This window comes from Jatropha curcas, chromosome 5 (assembly GCF_041381405.1).
Source record: "Jatropha curcas cultivar XTBG-Jc1 chromosome 5, XTBG_Jcur_1.0, whole genome shotgun sequence".
Lineage (NCBI taxonomy): Eukaryota > Viridiplantae > Streptophyta > Magnoliopsida > Malpighiales > Euphorbiaceae > Jatropha > Jatropha curcas.
In genome coordinates this window covers 2,265,814-2,287,229 of record NC_143155.1, presented here as the reverse complement: position 1 = coordinate 2,287,229, position 21,416 = coordinate 2,265,814, and the positions used below count along the sequence as shown (strand labels likewise).

Sequence of the window (21,416 nt, the reverse complement as noted above, 5' to 3'; positions counted from 1 at the left end):
CATACTGCAAATAATATTTATAAAATAATTATTTCAATTTTAGATGAATATAAGTTGACAAAAAAATTTTTTTCAATTTCATTTGATAATGCTTCTGCTAATACTAAATCAATTATTGAACTTAAAAATATTTGTGAACCAAATATTGGTGGAAAATTTTTTCATATAAGATGTGCATGCCATGTTTTAAATTTATGTGTACAAGATGGTTTAAAAATTCTTGAATATTTTATTTCTCCAATTAAAAAAGCTATTTCATATTTATGGGGACATCCCCAAGTGATGAAAAGTTGGGCTAAATTTTGTAAAGAAAATAATAAAAGACCAAAACGTTTTCCAAGGGATATCCAAACTCGTTGGAATTCAACATATGAATTACTAAACGAGTCTTTTTCTTATAAAGAATTATTATGCTTTTTTGTTACTAATAATATTGAAGATATTAATTTATATCCACAAAATTGGGATATTTGTGCAAAAATTTTAGATATTTTAAAAATTTTTAATGATGCTACCTATAAATTTAGTGGGGTTTATTATTCCACATCTCATTTATTTTTACCTATGTGTATTAATATTGTTAGTGCACTCCAAGAATTTGAAAATGATTGTATATTAAAAGATTGTATTTTTTCAATGAAAAAAATGGTTATCTTATTTTAAAAATATATCACCCCTTTATCTTGTTGCTATTGTATTTGATCCTAGATGTAAAATTGATGTTTTATGTGATTATTTGACTATTTATTATGAAGTATTAAATCTTGATGTAGAAGATAATGTTAATATAAATGTAGTATTGCATGAAGTTAAACAAAATATTATGCAATTATATAATGAATTTGTTCAAGTTTCTAGTTCATCTACTTCTACTTCTTCTTAATCTAATATTCAACAATTTCCAACACAAAGGGTAAGTGGTGTTGGTGTTGCTCAATAAGTTTTACTTCAAAGACAAAAAAGAACAAGGAAATCCAATTCTTTTTCTGAATTTGATAATTATCTAACCACTTCTTTTGAGTTTGGTGATAATTATGCAGATACTGATTTTCAAATTTTATATTGGTGGAGTCATCACGCAAATACTTTTCTAATTCTTTCTTTAATTGCAAAACAAGTTTTAGCAGCTTCGGTCTCCACTGTTGCGGTTAAACAAGCTTTTAGTCAAGGAGGAAACATACTTGATGAAACACGATCTCGTATGATACCCGATTCATTAAAAGCACAATCATGCGTGGATGATTGGAGCAAGCCGAACTAAGAGCACAAGAAAATCCAAAAGAAAATGAAGATTTATGATTTATACGATGGATCCTCGACGGGAACATCAACTGGTGGTGCAAATAGCGATTAAGGTAAAAGGGGTGAAATTAGTATAAGGTAAGTAAGAACTACGTGGGCTTTGATTCCTCTAAACCCCAAGAGGATACGTAGGCAACTTAATTTTTTTTTTTTTTCAAAAAAAAAATTAAGTTCAAGCTTTTTTTTTTTTTTTAAATTATGTTCAAAATTTTTTAAACAAAAAATAAATTCAGTTGAAAATTTTTTTTTAAAAAATAATTATGTTCAAGTCTTTAAAAAAATAAATTTAATTGAAGTATTTTTTTATTTTTTAGGTGTATTTTTTTATTTTTTATGTTCAAGTATTTTTTTTTTTAAAAACCGGTTATGCGATTCGCCGGAAAACCAATTGGAACCGTCGGTTTGGTCACCGTACCGGAACCGTTCGGTTCCAAACCGGAACTTTTCGGTTCGGTTCCGAAACAGTGGCCACCCCTAGAAATACTTAAAAAATAAAAATAAATAAAAATGGAGATGCAGGGTATCGATCCCCGTACCTCTCGCATGCTAAGCGAGCGCTCTACCATCTGAGCTACATCCCCTGTATCTTTTAATTTTTTTATATGTTCTACTTTATTCAAATAAGTTTTTATATTTTTAAAAACCTTTCCTATTAAATAGGGGTATAAACAACGAGAAATACTTAAAAAATAAAAATAAATAAACATGGAGATGCGGGGTATCGATCCCCGTACCTCTCGCATGCTAAGCGAGCGCTCTACCATCTGAGCTACATCCCCTATATATTTTAAAGTTTTTTAATATTTTATATGCAATACAATAACGTTAGATATATCTTCCCTATTAAATACGGGTATAAACAACATGAAATACATAAAAAATAAAAATAAATAAAACTGAAAATACAAGGTATCAATCCCTATAGCTCTCACCATCTGAGCTACATCCCTATATTTATTTTGAAATTGATAATATCAATAATATTGTAAAAACGTTCACTTCCTCTTTACCTCCAATAAAAAAAACAAGAAAACAATATCATTAATATTGAGCTTAATGAACAGAGAGGTATGAACAATGGCCTATAAGAATTTTTAAGACACTTTATCCTTTTGCCCCCTCTATTTTTTTATTATATTCTCTTAATAAATTTTATATTAGATTGCCCCTCTTCTTTATAAATCTTAGCTTCAGCCCTGGTGATGAGGATGAAATTATGGAGTATATTCGGTTTTTAACGATCATAAAGGTTATTACGAGAAAACTAATTGTTTACATGTATAAATTTAAAAATCTTGCAAAGATTTTAGAGATCTAAAAAAAGAATAACAAGCAAATAAAATAGAACGGATGGAGTATAACATATTGAATATTAAGATTCTTGAAAATGATTATTAATTATATAAAAAAAAAATAGTTTTAATTTTAAATATCATATAATATCTGTAAATATCCAAAGCAGGGGAAGACCACTAGTTATAATTAATACACCTTGAAGTCAGCTGAGATGAGAAAATATTGAGGCATATGCTTTATTACCTAGACTAGACTAGATGATATCTTCATATCACATATCTTAAATCATCATTTTTCCTTTTTTGTGTTTTAGCCTTTTAGGTATCATCAATCATCATTAATATATCCTAAATAATGTTTGGATGGAGAATTTTGAAATCCATATAATCTGCCCTTGTTTATTAAAACTAAAAACTTGGTAAAATAATACATCAAATGAGAGATTGGATCTTGATTCAGGAGGGAATTTTGAATAACTTGTGAGTTTTTCTTATTTTTTATTGTATCAAATGATATATTTATGTCAAAGTTATGAATTATTATTATTATTATTATTTTACATATATTCAATATCTCTTGAATCAACTCCGAAAGGGTGAGATGGGATGAAATAAATCTCTTTTCCCTTAACCAGAGGTCTCAAATCTGAACCCTGTGCATGGAGTTCTTTTTAACACTCGGGAGGGAGGGCTTTGCCCTTTTTGTGGGTTTGCCCAGCGTGAATCCAGATTAGTCGGTGTTGAAACCAAAAAAAATCTCTTGAATCAAATATAGTAATAGTTGGACTTTCGAATTATTAATGATGAAACTTCATAAGAGCAAAATTAACTAAATAACAATATTGATAGTTTAATATTTGAAACTCATTTTTTAGCACTGAAATGGAAAGAGAGGAAGAGTTAATTATAACTCATAAAATGGACAAAAAGGAAGTAAGTTGTAACCATGTTGAAGCAAAAATTCATTAAACATGGGAAGTGCAATACTGATGTAACAAAGTTATACATAGGATGTGTTTCGCAAAATTAGTTATTTTGATAGTTGTTAGTTATTTTAGTAGTTTTGCGTAAAACGCTAAAAGCTAAATGTTATATGGATTAATTTTTTATAAAATACTACTTTAATCTTTAAAAATTATTTCAAATATTACGTTACCGAACATTGTAAAAAATAGCCTTAGCGTTTTGAACGGTCAAAACAATGAAAGCTATTTAAAAAACTGTTGCAGAATATAACCATAGTTAAAGTATTCGTCTTTGAACCTTGTTAATTTAACTTTGTTGCACCATCAAGGCACCAACTTTGATAGAGACCTAATGTGCCTCTAAAATTATGAATTTCGATAATGTTACATGCTTTTCTACACTAACGATAATAATTTCTAAGGTTTTTCTTTTAAATATTAAACATTAATTTGATGTCTGGTTACCACAATTTTCTAAACACTACTTTTCATATTTTCAACCATTTAATTGATCTAATTTTATAAGTTGAGGTGTTGAATAAAATTTTTAAAAATTTAAAGTGTTTAATAGATGTAATTTTATAAATTGAAGTATTTGATTAATCAAATTAAAAGGTGAGAATACCACAATATTAAAGTAAAAAAAAAAAAAAAAATTTAAAGATCAATTTATGTATTCTGCCATATTTCTACATTGCTAGTCCAGATTATCTAAGGAGTTCTTGATTTGATAGAATCAGTGTGTCAAGATTATCTTGTCAACGCAAAGAAATAGAAATATCTTCGCACTTCTATTACACTGTAAACCTAATATTTGACACCTCAAAATCTCATCAGAAAACTTCCCATTTTAGGATTATTACATGTCTTAGAATTGCCTGTCATTACTACTTTTGTTTCCCATTTTGGATGCCCAAAATTTCGTAAACATGCAACTTATGCTGCGCAAAATATGGTAAACCTGACCGAATCAATGAATCGATGGATTCAATTTGGTTCATTTTCAAAAATTTAGTTTGGTTTTGGTCATTTTAGCGGTGAGGATTTGGTGATAGCAACTAAGGAGACGTTGAGGTGTATTTGCCAACTTTGATTGGATTTCCATGGTAGATTTTGAGATTTGAAAAACAGAAAGTTTTTGGCAATGATTATAATGGATTTCTATTAATTAACTCATGTGGAAGTGAAGATGGTGAATGGAGGAAAAGAAAGAGAAATAGAATACGCCATGAATGGGTAGAGAGGAGAAGAGAAAATGATGAATGGAGGAAAAGAAAGAGAAATAGAATACGCCATGAATGGGTAGAGAAGAGAAGAGAAAAGGAGAGAGATTAAAAACAAAGAATATTTATCTTTTCATATTGAGCATATAAATTTTTTTTTTTTCTACTAGATAACTAACAACTACGAAACCAGCTTTATTTTTACTTAACGATTAACAACCAATGCCACATGGTCAAAGTGGAGCTTCAGAGGATGAATGACCTAGTAGCTGTGAGTTATTTATTTACTTTTTATTAAACGTTAAAAGAAATAATGTTTTATAACCAGTTTTCTCATATCCTAAAAACTAATATAAATATTATATTACGAATTATATAAATAACTGAGAAGTTACATGAAAAGTTATTACCGTGTATGTCCTAAATTGTGCTTTTGCTTAAATTGTCTTAAATTGTTATCCCGGTGGTGGGGAAGGAAGGACACCATTGATCCCAACAAGGTTATCCATATGAAGTTGGTGATGATCAGATGGGAAAAATGACTCTACTGGTGACCGGTTGGGGGATAAAGGGATGAAGCAAGGGACAAATAAAGAGAATAAAATAATATTTTCTCCGTCCTATTTTATTTGTATAATTTGATAAAACACGCATATTAAAATTTTAATTAATAAAAATTATTTACCTTTTTTTTACCTTGACTCATTAAGATATCAATAAAAGTCCTCCGGTTAATGAATAATCATAAAAATTATTATGAAAAAAATAATTATTTAAATATATAAATTTAGAAATCTTGCAAACATTTTGGAACATTCCAAAAAAAAAAACAAGCAAAAAAAATGGGACGGAGGGAATATTATTTTTTCTAAAGTAAATTATAGTTACAATTTTATATATACATAAAGAAAAAAAAAAGTATAATTACAACAAAGCTTAAAATTTGGATTGGTCAGCATAATGTTCTATGTAAATATACTTACTAAATATTATTTAATAAATAATTAAAATTACACATTTTATCCTAAAAATCATAAAAAAAAATAAGTAATAAAAAATTTCTTCCAAAAAAAGTAATAAAAGAATTTTCTACATATATATTTTAGTTCAAAAAAGATAAATTATATATTCAAATTCCATTTAAATTCGCTAGTTTGTACAAGTTAGACAATATCTAAATTGATTCCACTTAAGGAGTCAAATTTAAAGTAGTTAGACCGCCTATTTTCTTTTGTTTTAGATTCAGCTAAGAAAGAAAAAAAAAAAAAAAAAGAGGGTTTTACTTGGGTATATATGATGTTTTTTAATTTTATGTGGGAGTGAAAAAAGAGAAATGAAGTGTCATCTCTTATCTTTATTTGTGTTTATCCTGTTCTTGGGAATTTTATCAACTTTCAGAAGTTCAAGAATATCAATTAATAACAGGTACCTTAGTCTAGTTGTTAAAGTTAATTAGTCCATCCAGAAGTCATGAGAGATCAATAATTAATGATAATCTCACTTATCTAAATTACAATTGAAAAACTATTTTCATCATGATCAAATGATTTCTAGAGGTGAAAACCTTAAAAAATGGCAAGAGCTCATAATTCATTATTGCAAAACAAATTCCCAATATTTACATGTATGAGCTTTTGCTTGAGTATAGCAAATCCTTTCACTTCTTGCAGTGCATTCTTGCCACCCCCAGCTTTTCTAATCATGCACATGTGAGAAAACATTACAGGCCTATATTATTTTGATAACTATTAACTGTTTACTGTCTGTAGCGTATTTGGTAGCAATTAACTGTAGCATATTTGATAGCAATTAACTGCCTTTGGTTAACTGTTTAGCAAGTAATTAAGTATTTAAAAGCATTTTTGGTAGCTATTTAAAAGTATGGGTGTAAACGAGCCGAGCTGGCTCCCGAGCAAAGTTCGGCTTGAAAAAAGTTCGAAAAGGCTCGGCTTGAAACTCAACGAGCCTAAAAGTTCGAAAAGGCTCGGCTTGAATCGAGTCCGAGCCTAAAATTTTTAGGCTCGTTGAATTTCAAGCCTGACAGGTTCAAGTTCAGCTCAGCTCATTTACAATTAGAGTTACAGCTTCCACTTAAGAGTTGGATAACAGATATCAATATAAATCATAAAAACCTCAGCCATAATTGACAATTTATTTTTTTGGTACAAAGCAAAAAACTTAAAATTAAATATATCAAGTTGCATAATCGGATTCAGCATGATAGTAGCAAATTCAATCATAATTGAATTCTTTTGGTAAAATGTTGAAAAACTTTAAATTCTATATTGAAATTACATTCACAGGTTTAGTCTAACAGTGCGTTTCTTGACTCAGAAAAATAATCAAAATACTACCAAAAAAAAAAAAAAAAAAAAAAAAAAAAAAAAAAAAAAAACTGGAATGAAATTACTATAACTGAATTAATAAAGGGGTAGATCAATTTGTAGATCAATGATCAATCAATCATCACTAAAGCTTTCTTCTCCATCTTCTTGCATAACATAAGGCTTATTTAGATCAATGTTTAACATTCCATGGGTAGCTTGAATACCTTCTGGTTTTCCACAGGATGAAGGAGTATTAAAAGCAAAATTACTTGCAGAAGAATGATTAGCATCTTCATTTGGTAAACCTTTTGCTGGTGCTTTCCAATGCGACCTCTTATGACCGCCCAATGCTTGACCTGTAGGATATGTTTTCTCACAAATATCACATTGAAAAATATTTTCCATTGGAGATCTTACTTGGTCATCATCATCATCTTCTTCTTCTTCTTCAGCTTCTGATTCTGGAATTTCATCGGCCACCACGCCATCGTTTCCATCTACTTCTTCATTCTCCAGTTTCATTTTCTTGTTTTTATGGTTTACTAATAACCCATAATTCTGATTTGAATCAAACCCTAATTTTTTATCAGACTCAAGAACCCTCCTGAAGGATTTAGTTGCAGACCCACTACCCTCCTGTTGGTGACCGGCGGATTCTTGTGTAGTAATATCACGTGCCAATGTCAATAGACTCTGAGCTGCCTGAGGAATAAGATCAGATAAACAACTCCGGCCTCTCTTGTCTCTCCTACTCCAACCTGACAAAGAACTCAACAAATCAATACTATTATCAGAATTCTCCTTAGCCGTGGACACGGAGGCTGAATAGATCTGATCAATACCGGAAGAAGAGGAAGGACGATTAATTCCTTTCCAGTCCCTATCAGGATGGAATCTCATATGACCAAACAAAGAATGATAAAAATCAAAGACTTCCCCACATAAACAACAAGTTGGTTTCCCATCGCTACTCATTCTTACATCACCAGCTTTAATCACATTACACCTCCCAACAATCTTAGAGCCACCGTCCTCAACTACGCCGCCGTCATTTTTGTGTTTCTGGATATTAGTCTTTACTTCTTGATTTCTTTTACTATTATTCTTCAAAATCTTTAGATGATGTCTTTTATGGCCACCCCAAGCCTTACCATTGTCGAACTTCTTACCACAAAATTCACACACACGGTATCCAAGTTGCCCAGGTTTAAGTTGCTGGAAATCATCTCCTCCACCACTGCCACCATCTCCTTGAGCTTCAGTGGTGGCAGCGGCGGTTGTGGGCATCTTGATTTTTATACAAAGTTTGTTTTTGGAAGAAGAATCTTCCATTGGAGGGTTATGATTGCTGCTGTTGTCCATGAGATTTGAAAGATTAGGGTTCAAGGTTAGCAGTGAAAGAGAGAAAGAAAGGAAGAAAGATGAAGAGAGAAGAAAGGAAGGATGTCTATATTACCGGGAAAGAAGAAAGGAAGTTCTTGGATTGGATTGGATAGGGAAATATTATGAGATTTGAGGGAAGAAAAGATCTCAGAAAAAAAGGGTTAGTCCTTATTAGATTTCCAAAAACAATAACAGATCTGAGAAGACTTGCCTTTGATTCTTCAATGACAAGTGAATGAAAGTCTTTCCTTGGAAACCATTCGACATTAGAACTCTTCGTTTCATTTTCCATATATTTGTCTCTATGTATTCACATTTTTTCAGAAATAAAAAAGGAAAAAAAAACCAAATATATTATCAATAAATTCTTTTCTTTTAAACAATTTTAATTACCCTAGACTTTGTAGGAGCTTGTTTAATAAGCTAAAAGATAATGAAATAAAATTAGTTCAATTTATAAAAATTATTTTGATTTATTACAAAAAATAGAATTAATTACACGTAATTTTTCTCATGATTACCAAGAAAAAAATGGTTTGCTTGTGAAATAAATTAGTATTAGTATATACTAATACTACTAATTAGTATATTTTTTGATTGATTAAACAGGAATTAACCGTACAAATATACAATTTTAAGTTTAAAAGGTTTTTCTTCAGTTAATAGGGAAGAGTTTTTTCTTTTTCTTTTTTTTTTTTTTTTTTTTTTTTTCCTTTCAAGGCAAAGAGAGTTATTAGGATGAAGCCAGTTATATTTTTTGGAAGCTAATTATAAATTTAGCCATTTATTTTTTGCAAAAGGTTTTTGAGGATTCATTGTGGTTCTAAAATTAAAAATTTTCATGATTTTTAACTTTTATATGTAAATATGGATATGATATACAATTTCTAGATTAATAATTTTTACATTTTAAATGATTTTATAAGTTAAATTATTTGATAAGTGTAATTGGATAAATTTAAATATTTAATTGATCAAAGTAAAAGTCGAGAGTGACATAAAATTTTTCGCGAAAAGTAAAAAGTAAATTTATCACTTGACATTCTTTGGAATGAGTTTCTTACGTATAAATTTATACATACACATTATGTCTAAATTTGTATTATTCTTGGTTTTGTAAATGAAAATAACATTAAATTTAATTTGGTGTTAATTCTATAATCACCGATTTTAGTGCATTTCAACCATTACACGATGAAACATCATGGGTATGTCAACATAAATTTATTTCTATGTATGTTAAACAATTCCATTTTTATTCAAAAAGTTTATCTTAATTTTGTTGCAATTAGTAATTACAATAAAGTCCTAATGTGTTTATGGTAACTTCCAACCAAAAAGAATCCCAACAGTTAATCTATCTTTTTTTTTTTTTTTATGGAACAAACGCGGATCTGTACTGAATTTATTTGGTAGGATCAAAAACATTATTTGGGTCAATTTAACCCTTAAACTTATATAAAATGATTAAAAAGAATTAATTTCAGTTTTTAGGCCAATTTAGTCCCTAAATTTATGTAAAATGATTAATAAAAATCATATTTGACATTTTGAGTCAATTTAATCTCTAATTTTTCATTGTACTTATAATGTGAAAATCATTATATATACATTTATTAAAATTATAGTTGGGATTGAGCTAATTAATTTATTAAAATATTAATTAATTATAAAATATAGGAAAATAATATATGAAGTATATTGTATCTTTCTTTTTACATTGATTGATGGTTTTGAGTTTATAAATATGTATTAATTTGAACATTTTAATATTAATCTCTATTATTGGGTTATCACTTATGAAATCTATGTATTTTTCATATTAAATAAATTAAAATTAAAATTCATATTTATAAATTTATTATATTACAAGAAGTGATGTTGTAATGAATTTTGAATTTATATTCATAAGTGTTGGAAAAGTTTAATCTGAGTGTTTTTAGTATAAGACAAGAATGAATAAAAAGTCAGTCATGTTAAACTAACTCGATTATTAATTTATAAAAATTAAAACAAGTTAAAAAGTTAAATTGGTCTACAAAGTGAAATCGGATATTTTTAATCATTTTATATAAGTTTAAGAGCTAAATTGGCTCAAAAGGTCAAATCTGACCTTTTGGTCCAGCTAAACACGTTGACATTTATTCTTTTTTATATAAATAATAAAACAATTTAAAATTTATATTAAATTAGTTTAACATCCAGCATTTAATTTAATTCTTTAAATTGCAGTTTAATTTTTTTTTTTGTTTGAATCAAACTGTAATTTTTGCTTCTGTATAGTGGTGGAAATGGTGGTGGAGCTACAACTTATATAAACAAACAAATTAATTCCTGCAGAAAGCAATATTTGATTCCTTCAAAAAATAAAAAAATAAAAAAAAGCAATATTTGATTAGTTATAAATTGGTAACTTTTTAAATGGAAAAGGAGATTACGCTGGAGTTCTACTAACCTAATTACTGGCAAATTAAAGATTTTTTTAATAAATTATTTCTGAAGAGAAAAAAAAAAGATTTTGAATGTAAAAAAATAAATAATATGCTAAAATAAAATGTATAACAATTAAAGCATAATTTCGATTTTTGAGCCGAGGAATTGGGGAATATGTAATTTTCCTAAATTTCCTAAAGACATAAGATTATAAGAGGGCATGGGCATGCAACAGTCAGCCGATTCGATTCAAAATTGAATCAATCCAGCTGAATCAAATAATATATGTAATTGAAATAAATCCGTTTAATCCAATTCAATTTGGTTCAATTTTAACTATTTTTTTATATAAAAATGAAAGGGTAATATCTTTCCAGAGCGAATTTCGTTAAATCTGAAAATTTTTTAATGAAAATTTTGACTCAAGTACCCTTATAATTTAAGTCAGAGATTAACGTTCAACTATCGCATTATGTTTCTTGTTTTTACTTCTGTGTTAACATTCCCAACCTCAAGTATGCTTCTTTATGGCTATGCCACCATTGAATTGAATCTCGAATTCTCTCTTCTAATGTGTACCTATTTCTACTTTTTATTTTTATTTTTTTCCATTTTTGCTATGGCTTCTTCAAAGTTACAAGAATGTCCTTCCAAGGTATGATCTCGCTTTCATTGTTTTTCATAGGGCTTTAAATCAAACAAATGATGGGCAATCATGTGGTAGGAATCGAGTTCAATGTATTTATTAATCAAGTATTCAACGAAGGAGTTTTAATATTAAAAATATCTTTTTAAGGGTAATAAAGTCAAAATAGTGCCATAAATAAATTCTCAGCTCCAGATTTAACAAAATGCGCTCTGAAAATATCGCTATCCAAATGAAATTATACCAATTATAGAACAGATTGAACCGAACCAATTTCATATTCATTCGATTTATTTGAATTTATTCAATACAGGCGATAACCCCCTTTTCCCCCATGGTGGCTCCGCCATTGCTGCTTGAAGCAGTCACTCATAAAGAAAACCTGAAATGAAAATTTTGTCTCCAAAAGATAGCTTAATATCCATAAATGGATAAACAGTGATGGAAATTTTTTTTCGAAAAAAAAAAAAAAAAAGAAAAAGAAATGAAAGCAAAATTGAGAATCTAATATGGTACTTCTAATATATATATATATATATATATATATATATATATATATATGGATTCCAAGAGCAAATTATTAATTGTTTGACAGAGTTGATGTAATTAAAGGAATATAGAATAAGTTCATAATATGAAGTTTTGACATCACAAAGCACTGTGGTTATATTGCAAGAATTGATTATTGATATTCCATCACACAGTAACATTTCATAATACCAAATCATCCAAGAAGTACCACCAGAACAAGTGATGAAGAAAATCCCCAAGGCATATTATATCACCAATAGTTCACAAGATCTTGAAATAGCAACTCCAAACAATAGTCCCGAAAAGGATTATCGAGGTGACTGGAGTTACAAATATCAATGCTTTATCACAGCTAATAAATTAGAATTTTCAGCATCTGACTTACTAGCATTCGCTGTCGACATCATCACCAAATGATGCCCCTACAGCATCCGTCCGAATGGGTGGGTCCTTAATACACACACCAGTAAGCCCAAACCAACCTGAGCCTAGTAAAGCATCTGGTCTTGTAAAGTCGATATGATTAGGCACTTCTTTCTCTTCAATGTAAGGGGTTGAAACCTGATTGGCTGTTTCAGGTTTAAGATCATATCCTACAAGAAACACAGGTTAATGTTCATTAATAAAAATGGTCACAGAAAATTCTTGCAACATTAATGTCTTCTTTTGTATAAATGAATTCAGATTTAAAATTTTTAATGTTTCATGTTTGGAATGAATGAAAATGCACATTTTACACTCGCAAATTCAACTCTATGGAATTTAATCGAACTAAACCAAATTCCAACAATTCATAAATAATTTCTATATTTCGAGTTCATTTATACCAAACAAAGATACTCAAAATGCATCATCTCCAATTTTTAATGTTTCATGTTTGGAATGAATGAAAATGCACATTTTACACTCGCAAATTCAACTCTATGGAATTTAATCGAACTAAACCAAATTCCAACAATTCATAAATAATTTCTATATTTCGAGTTCATTTATACCAAACAAAGATACTCAAAATGCATCATCTCCAATGGATTGCTAATATTCTCACCTGGTTCATCTGATGAGCCTCCACTGATAGGAGTACATGCACTGAATACTGATGCAACAGAATGGCCCAAAGGAGAATTTGGATCACCATGGATATCCCATTCTGTTTCACAGGGATTCAAAGAACAATCCTCAACATCGCCAGGTACAATGGAATTATCTGAAGTTTGATGACCTGAATAATTCCTTGAGCTTTTTAGAGTATGTGACTCATAGAGTACTGCTTCCAAAAGACCACTACTTCGTGGTGAAAGACAATCTGTCTGCTCAGTTGGAGGAGACTGAATCAAAGTATCAACAGACTCAAGTGAAGGCAATGGAGAAGCAGGCATTCCCCAACTGTCTTGTTGAGTTTCTGAATATTGGAGTGAAGGGAGCTCTAACTTCATAAGCCCACAAAAGGGCTCAGAAGAAGAAGAATTGTCATTTAATAGGGCATGAATGCCAGAAAGAACACCTAATGATGGCTGACCATAAGTATTAGTATGAGGAACACATCGGGAAGATACACCAAAGGAATCAGCAATTTTCTCGGAAAAATGATCTGTTGATTGAATGAATACTGGAAGACCACTGCTGACACTACAATCCAGAGTAGGAAATATGGTCTCTGATTCTCGAAGGCGTTTCGCGGGATGCATCGCTGGGAACATAAAGTTATTACTATGGGAAGGACTTACACCTTGTTTTAGCATACTGCTTTGAGAAATATCAAGAACTGTCGGTGAATAAGATAGAAGTCCACGGTTGAGTTCTAAATTCTTGAATTCCACTTCTGGAATCTCAAAATGGTCATTCTGTATGAGATTAGAACCATGTGTATCCGTACTTTGCAGTGTTCCCATGTCCTGACTTTCTTGACTTCCATTTAATACTTGCAGGCACACTTCAGGAGGATAAATTGGTAAACCAGCTCGCTGAAGTCTCTTTATTCTTGTATTCCAGTAATTTTTTATCTCATTATCTGTGCGTCCAGGCAACTACAAAAGACATAAAATTCAAATAGATCAACAAGATTTGGGATAGACTGTTTCTTCTCAACAAAGCAAAGTATCCTTGCAATATAAAACTAAAATTATGCAGGTTTTGCAATCAAACATTCAAAAATGTTATTCTCCCAGAACATAGATAGAGCACTATGAGCTAATTCTGAAGAAAATTATAGACATTTCTAGTCCAGCATCTCTTTAAGAAGAAAAGTGACCTCTAAAAAAAGCTACTTGCAGTTTGCTACTAAGTAATTTGTCATACACTGGTACAGATATCAATTCTTTCTTCCTTCAAAATTAAAGGGAAGCCAAATCTTATAAAAAATGAAGATAAAAACCAATCTTTTGCATGTAGAAAATATAGCAGTCTAGATATCTGAAGTGTAAATTTTACAACCACTTGATCTCCTAACACAGAAGCACCCACCTCTTCGAATTTCTATTTCTCCCTCTACACAGCAAAAAAAAAAAAAAAAAAAAAAAAAAAAAAAAAAAAGGAGGATAACAGATAAAAGACTGGGGAAAAAGAAGTTTTTTCTTTGGAAGAAAACATGTTTGTCAACCTAAATATCTTCCTCCAGAGACCCAGTCCAATTTAAGAAGTATCTCGTCTATATATGGGTATGACAACCTTTATAGCTGTTTAGCTCATCTATAAAGCAAAACATGCCCCACTGGTTTTTAAAATCATCAGTAGAATCCACTTCTGAGCTTCTTGTCAGTCTCTCAATCTCTAAATCATAAGTAAATAAAATACCTCAAAGAAAGTCGAACTTAGCACACAAAAAGCTTCCTTCCTCTCAAGTTGGCTTATAACATCAAAGGAATTCCATTTTTCAGAATTCCACTTTAACACTGTCTTTGCTCATAGCAATCCAACACCTTAAAATAATAACCTGAAACTAACTCTACCATTCTTTAATGAATATTCTGAACAAAGTTCATCTCAAGCAATAGTCCCATTGTCAAAATTGAATCAAGAATAAACTGCATTAACCTTTTCCCCAATTGATCATCTTGGGCATGAAGAGGGAATTTTATGTTCTGACTACCATGGCAAAAGGGAAAGCATCCCTCCCATTCCACACCTTATAAATCCATTCAGACCATAATATAATTTCTAAAATGAAAAGCATTTTGTTAAAATGTTGATATCGACATGCATACTATATATACTATTGAGCAAATAAATAAGATGAAAACGACACATTATTGCAAAGGAATAAAACAAAGTGGAGAAAAAGCATAGAATTATAGAAGTTGCATTCCTAACTATTATGATTTGCAATGTTAATTCTGAAAATTAGCAACAGTGATTTCCAAAGCTAACTAAAAAGCAAGGTTCTTGAAATGCAAAACAAAATAATATTGTTAGCAATAAAAATATAGTTTACACAAAAGAAAATATCACATAGAATATTTTAGTTGAACACAGTTCAAGAATCCTGGCAACCATAAATAAAAAAAGTAAGAAAGTATAAATAAAACATAGTAGAACCAACACACTTAAATAGCAACATCATGTTCATCATACATTTAACTTTACCAAAAAAAAAAAAAAAAAAAAAAAAAAAGTCATATGATATCATAAGATCACATATCATCGTTTAAACTCTCATGAACATGATGTGCTGCATCTCTAGTCCTCCCCACTAGCTGCCCACTACGACAAGACTATTCAGGTCTTTCCCCTCTACAATCCCCATAGTAAGAGTGCTCTTCCTCTCTCCGTCTCTCTCATGGATGCACATAAATATATAAATATGTTTGGGACTTTCCTTTCTTTCTCACCTCAAACAATGTCAGTAAAACCTTCAGTTGCAGTTTTAAATTGTTACAACATAGATTAAAAAAAATACCAGCAGAAGCCGTTACAGAATTGTTACCAAGAATTCAAATCAGTTTTAACCGGTTTTGATAAAAGTACACCAGAGCTGCTTGAGGCATGTAATTGAAGGCAACAAGGAAAGGCGCTCTGTTTTCCCCTCAAAGCAATGCACATTTGCTAAGGCATATAGAATTTCATTTTCTTTTTACAACTGGTCCAAGAGGAGTTGAACATGCATAACATATTGGTTATACTTGATTTCTCGTCATGTCAAACATACTTGCAAAAGCTTCTAGAGGTAAAAACCAAATGAATCACTATTTTGTTTACCATTCTTTTTAATAATTCAGTTGCACCTTACTAATGCTCCATGCGGAAATTCTTTCTCTCGAAAGTACGCAGCTTAGTCCAATAAGCATGCACTTGTTCATGTGGCATGTTAGACAATGTCCCTTGCGCTTTTAACAACAGTGGTTAGAACCAGAAGTGAAGTTAACATTAATTACAAATTGCTGGTATATTTTGCTAATATAAATTAGTTTAAGACCTGAACTACATTATTGCAGTTAATAGCTTCACAACAATATTCAGACACACAAGATTTTTACAAGACTATTTAAGCAATGAGTAAGATTAATAAGAAATAAATAAAAAAAATTCCTATCCCACATGTGCGTTGCCACTTGATATAAAAATTTGATGTTAAGGCATGCATATAGAGAAACTAATGAAAAGATTAAAGCTACCAACCTCTGCAGCCATTCTTGCCCATTTGTTTCCCATCTTAGCATGGAGCTCAATTATGCGGCGCTCTTCCTCTGGAGTGAATGCACCCTTCTTTAAATCTGGTCTTAGGTGATTTGCCCATCGCAAGCGACAGCTTTTTCCACATCGGGAGAGCCCTGAGTGCTTCTGGACAGCATTCCAGTTTCCCTCTCCATGCTTAGTAACATAATCCACCAAAATTGCATCTTCTGCGGCAGTCCATGGGCCCTTCTTCAAAGGACCATTACTAGCTTCTTCAAGCGCTGGTGATTCCCGACGGACTTTTGACCTTTTATTGTCCTCAACCCCATTTGTCATTCTTTTCATCTGCTGAATATGCCTGAATAAACTGAATTATGATAACTCATAAGTGAAGCAGTTCATTTGAAATCAGAAAAGTGAAATAACATAGGGTACAACTAAGAAAAAAGAGAATGGAGTGCTCTACTTGCATTTCAAGATAATTATAAGCCAAAGATAAAGCTCCAAAAGTCAATGTAGCAAGAAATAATCTTTATAAATGCACTTGATATACAACAAATGCATATGCATAGAATTGGAAAAAACAAAATGCATGTGTAACTAAAGGTGCAGTACATTCCAAGCTGAAGATCACTAGAACCATAGAACCATCATGAATTCCCTTAAATTACAAGTTATGGAACTTGGAAGTCTTTCAGTGCATTAGTTGGATTCATATGGAACCTATTGCTAAATCAAATTTCGAAGATCTACTACATAAATCCAATTGTTTTATCATCTCTGTGGGCGCACCTTGCTCAGGTAATTTTACATTTTCCTGAACTTTTTTAAGATTTGTCAATAATAGAACCAGACTCAATTGATAAGAGGATTTTCTACATTTCTTCCCATTTTCAGTAAGTTCCCATTACCAAAAGTAGAACGGAAATTCAAATCACAATTTACTGGAATTTGGACAGAATTATTACCTGAATGGAGTAAAAGCTTGTGCAGGTTGCCAAATTCAATGGAGTAATGAGGCATCCATAATTCCCAACTTCCTCAACAGAGAAAAACCTATGATCTCTCACTAAATCTAATACCACCAGGCACCAGGCACCAGCCAATGAAAAAGCAAGATTACAAATACCAAATTGCCAATAAAAAATCGACAATATTAATCAGTGAAAAGGGAAAAAATGCCAAAACCCTTAAACCCCAATTGAAAACTGAAAAAAAAATTGAGATAAAATAGAACAGATTAAGCAAGATTCTAAAAACAACAATAATAATTAGAATACAAATGGGTAATAGAAATACGGGTTGATAAAACCCATAAAACTCCACATTGACTGAAGACGGAGCTTCACATTTGAGTTGCTATTGATGAAAACCAGAACATAACCAATCAAAAAACATAAATATAATAATACCCAGATCCACCAAAGTAAAACCCATATCATGAAAGTACTTTATACATGGAGAATGAAGAGGGAAAGGAAGGATCCAAGAAGAAAGAGTGGAGTTTGACAGTGTGAAATTAGATTTTTTTTGAACTGAGATAGGAATGAGATGAAAAAAAGGAGAGAGAAATTGTAGACCAATAATACAAAGATATTTGAAAAAAAAATAATGACAATAAATGAGAGACTGAAAAAGGAGAAGCCTAACTCAATTGGAGAAGAGACATGGCAACAGAGGAGTAAATGTAGGAGAGACAGAAGAGGAGAGAAAACCAGCTAATACTTCTCTCTCACTCTCTCTCTTTTGCTTTTTTATTTATTTATTTTATTTTTGTATTAAATTCCATCTTACTTTAATTTTGGGCTTGGGTTTAAAAATAGAAAAACAAATTAATGAGTCCACGCGTACAAGCAAAGGAGTCCACTAGGCCGTGTCGTGCTGCAGTCTGGGCCCACATTCATATTGTACAGTGTCACGCGGGTTTGCATAAGAATTTGGATACAAGAGTGCTGAACACGGGTATAAATCAGCCGAGTGAACTCACGAGCTATTCGAGCTCGAGCTTAAAAATAATTTTAAAAAATTTAACTCGAATCAGTGTGAGTCTAATAATATTCAGTTTGGAAGCTCACCGATTTTTATTGAGTTTTTATATATACATATATAATATTTATTTTAGATTTACTCGCATCTTGAGCTCAAAATTTTTTAAATTTAACTCGATCTCGAATATAGAATTTTCAAACTCGTCGAGTTTTAAACAGAGTTAAATTTTATGGAGCCGAGCTTTGAGCCTAGTAAATTCAAGCTTGGCTCAGCTTGTTTGCACTTCCTACACTCTCAAACAAATTTGATTTAGAAAGATTTTTATAAACATAGAAAGACAAATTGGATTTAAGAAGAAGTTTGTAAACATCTATCTATACTATATATAAATTTGTGAATATTTCAATATTGCTCTTAATAAAATTTGTAATATCTAGAATAGCGTTAGTCATAATCATTTAGAAAATTAATTTTATTAGTTGATTGAATATAATTTATAAAATTATATTTAAAATAAATACATATAGATAATTAAGAATTTCAAAATTTTAAGTTTTATCTTTTAAAATTTATTTTTAATAAAGATATATGATAATGAGAAGTTTGAAATTTTTTATATTTTATTTTTTAAATATTAACTTGGCTTTAGTGTTTTTTTTTTCATCAACATTAATTTTTATTAAATTATGACCTTTTCAATCGAAGAAGTGGTTGATTTTTGAAATTTAAATTGGTCATGTTTTAATATAATTTATTGTATGTTGAGTTCTGAAACGAGTTTTATTCTTAATATTAATTTTTTATTTTTTTTATTTTTTTCATTATTGAATTAATTTTTGACTTCTATGACTTTAATTTAGTAAAGATTTATATCCCCTTTGCTTGATAATTACGTATTTTTAATTTTTTTTTAATATTTTTTCTCTTATCTTTTAAATCTGTTTAATTTAAAAGAAAATAGTGTTTATGAAACTGAAAAAATAACTATAACTATATATTTCTATTCTTGGTTACTTTTTGGAGTTTCAAGAATTTATGTGTATGTGTATATATTCTTCTTTTTAATACACTGGGTAAGTAATACTGCGACTATAACCAAAATGATTACCATTATAAATTTAATGATGACTTGATTTCTTTTTGGGCCACCTAATAGAGGCCAAATACATATATTTGCCCCCTGAACTTTTAAAAAATAACCCTATAGCACCTCTAACTTTACGGAAAACCAATTATGCGACCCAATTTCATTTTTTTTATCAATCCTACACCTGTCCATGCTGGCAGACCAATGCATGGATAAAATCACTCAAAAGGAGCGCTAATTGAATTTATTACGACCTACGTGGAAAAAACTTTGTCCAACTTGGCTTTTACTGTTAAATTTTCCTTCTATTTTGCAACTATTTTCCCTCTTCTTCTTCTCTTGCTCTCTATGTGAATAACTTAAGTGCAAGAAAAAATGTATTTAGTTTTGTTTTTTCGTGAATTTTTTGAGGGAGATAAAGCCAATCGACTAAGGTTACTCCTTAGTTCAGTATTTTCCTTCATTTTCTCAAAGACCAAATATAGTTAGTTCATCACATATTCAATTGAATGAAAATTGTAGCTGAAAATAGTCCATTCGCACTCAAAAACTTGCCATTAATAAATATAAAGCTATCACCAAAACAAAATCATACAACAAAGCTGCAGAAAAATCCAATTCAGAAGCCCAAAAACTGGGATTGTTTTATACTTTTCATTTTTCAAACACAAAGAGATCTATCTCAATTTTTAGATCTTTCTGTAGTTTAATAATCAAAGACTGCAGAAATAATCATGGAAGAATTTGATCCATACTTTTTTATCTTATAAGAATTCGAACTTTGAGGAAATAAGGACTCACATAATAGAGAGAGTCTTGGAGCAGCGATATCTTTGAGAAGGAAAGAGTTGTTGTACAGGAACAGAGAGCGAAAAATGGAGACTTTAGATATACATTTTAAGAAGTATTTAAGTTACACAAACTAAGAGATAGGTTACTATAACAACTTTGTAGGACTTTAAAGTTGGGCTACAACCTTATGACTTTCAATTAAAAAGGGTTTCATTTTCCACTAAATTATCCTAGCCAGGGCTTGCGTAATTCACGCGCGTCTGCCAACATGGAGAGGTGTAGAATTGATGTAACAGTTATGGATTTGAGGTGCATAATTGATCCCTGCAAAGTGGCAGCCATAGTATTATTTTTTAAAAGTTCAAGGGGCAAATCTATGTATTTAGTCATTTAATAGGGTTTTAAGAATATGCTTTTATAAATTAGGGGTTGAGGATTAGGTTTAGGAATGAGGTTGGAATTTATTTTGAGACCACTCTCATTATATAAAAATAAATTAAATATATAAGAAGTTGTGTTACAAGTAGCTTGTATGACAAAGTCTAATATAAATTAACCAATTATATTTATTTTAATCTAAACAAAAACTTATATTTTAATATTATATGAATACAAAAAATTAAAAGAGCGTAAAAAATGAGTATATGATAAGCATAATTAACATGCAATCGTCAAAAAAACTACTGGTAACTAAAAAGTTATATATATATGTATATATATATATATATATATATATAGATATATATATAATTACTATTTTTTTTAGTTATATCAAGGTTTTTTTTTGACTGTTGTACCAAAAGAAGTAAGTGTTTTAATTTTTGTTCTACAT

At 30.1% G+C, this 21,416-nt stretch overlaps 2 protein-coding genes and 2 non-coding genes across 5 annotated transcripts; all 4 read right to left on the bottom strand.

Annotated features, from left to right (window-relative positions):
• Positions 1-1,810: 1,810 nt before the first annotated feature.
• On the bottom strand, positions 1,811-1,883 carry TRNAA-AGC (transfer RNA alanine (anticodon AGC)). The gene has a single exon. It is a non-coding gene; the product is annotated as a tRNA-Ala (tRNA).
• A 125-nt stretch (positions 1,884-2,008) lies between these two features.
• Positions 2,009-2,081, bottom strand: TRNAA-AGC (transfer RNA alanine (anticodon AGC)). Its single transcript has one exon. It is a non-coding gene; the product is annotated as a tRNA-Ala (tRNA).
• Positions 2,082-7,186: 5,105 nt separating this feature from the next.
• Positions 7,187-8,474, bottom strand: LOC105637222 (C2H2-type zinc finger family protein). Its single transcript, XM_012220637.3, has one exon. It carries the CDS (start codon positions 8,472-8,474, stop codon positions 7,245-7,247), a length of 1,230 nt encoding a protein of 409 aa, XP_012076027.2. The 3' UTR covers positions 7,187-7,244.
• A 3,703-nt stretch (positions 8,475-12,177) lies between these two features.
• LOC105637179 (transcription factor GAMYB) lies at positions 12,178-18,485 on the bottom strand. Of its 2 annotated transcripts, XM_089720964.1 has the most exons (4): positions 17,685-18,485; positions 16,720-17,083; positions 13,154-14,132; positions 12,178-12,698 (listed from the first exon to the last, which is right to left on the bottom strand). In XM_089720964.1, the coding sequence occupies exons 2-4, from the start codon at positions 17,059-17,061 to the stop codon at positions 12,490-12,492; spliced, it is 1,530 nt and encodes a 509-aa protein (XP_089577090.1). In that variant the 5' UTR covers positions 17,062-17,083; positions 17,685-18,485; the 3' UTR covers positions 12,178-12,489. The 2 variants fall into 2 exon arrangements, with proteins under 2 accessions (XP_089577090.1, XP_089577089.1); XM_089720963.1 differs by lacking the exon at positions 17,685-18,485 and having other exon boundaries at positions 16,720-17,102.
• Positions 18,486-21,416: the final 2,931 nt, after the last annotated feature.

Excerpts from the sequence above, each read along its gene's own strand:
- LOC105637222 (XM_012220637.3), bottom strand. The coding sequence starts at position 8,474 with ATGGACAACAGCAGCAATCATAACCCTCCAATGGAAGATTCTTCTTCC.
- LOC105637179 (XM_089720964.1), bottom strand. The coding sequence starts at position 17,061 with ATGAAAAGAATGACAAATGGGGTTGAGGACAATAAAAGGTCAAAAGTC. Across the intron at positions 14,133-16,719 it reads GGGCAAGAATGGCTGCAGAG|TTGCCTGGACGCACAGATAA; the intron begins GTTGGTAGCTTT and ends TGTCTTTTGTAG. Across the intron at positions 12,699-13,153 it reads AGGCTCATCAGATGAACCAG|GATATGATCTTAAACCTGAA; the intron begins GTGAGAATATTA and ends TGTTTCTTGTAG.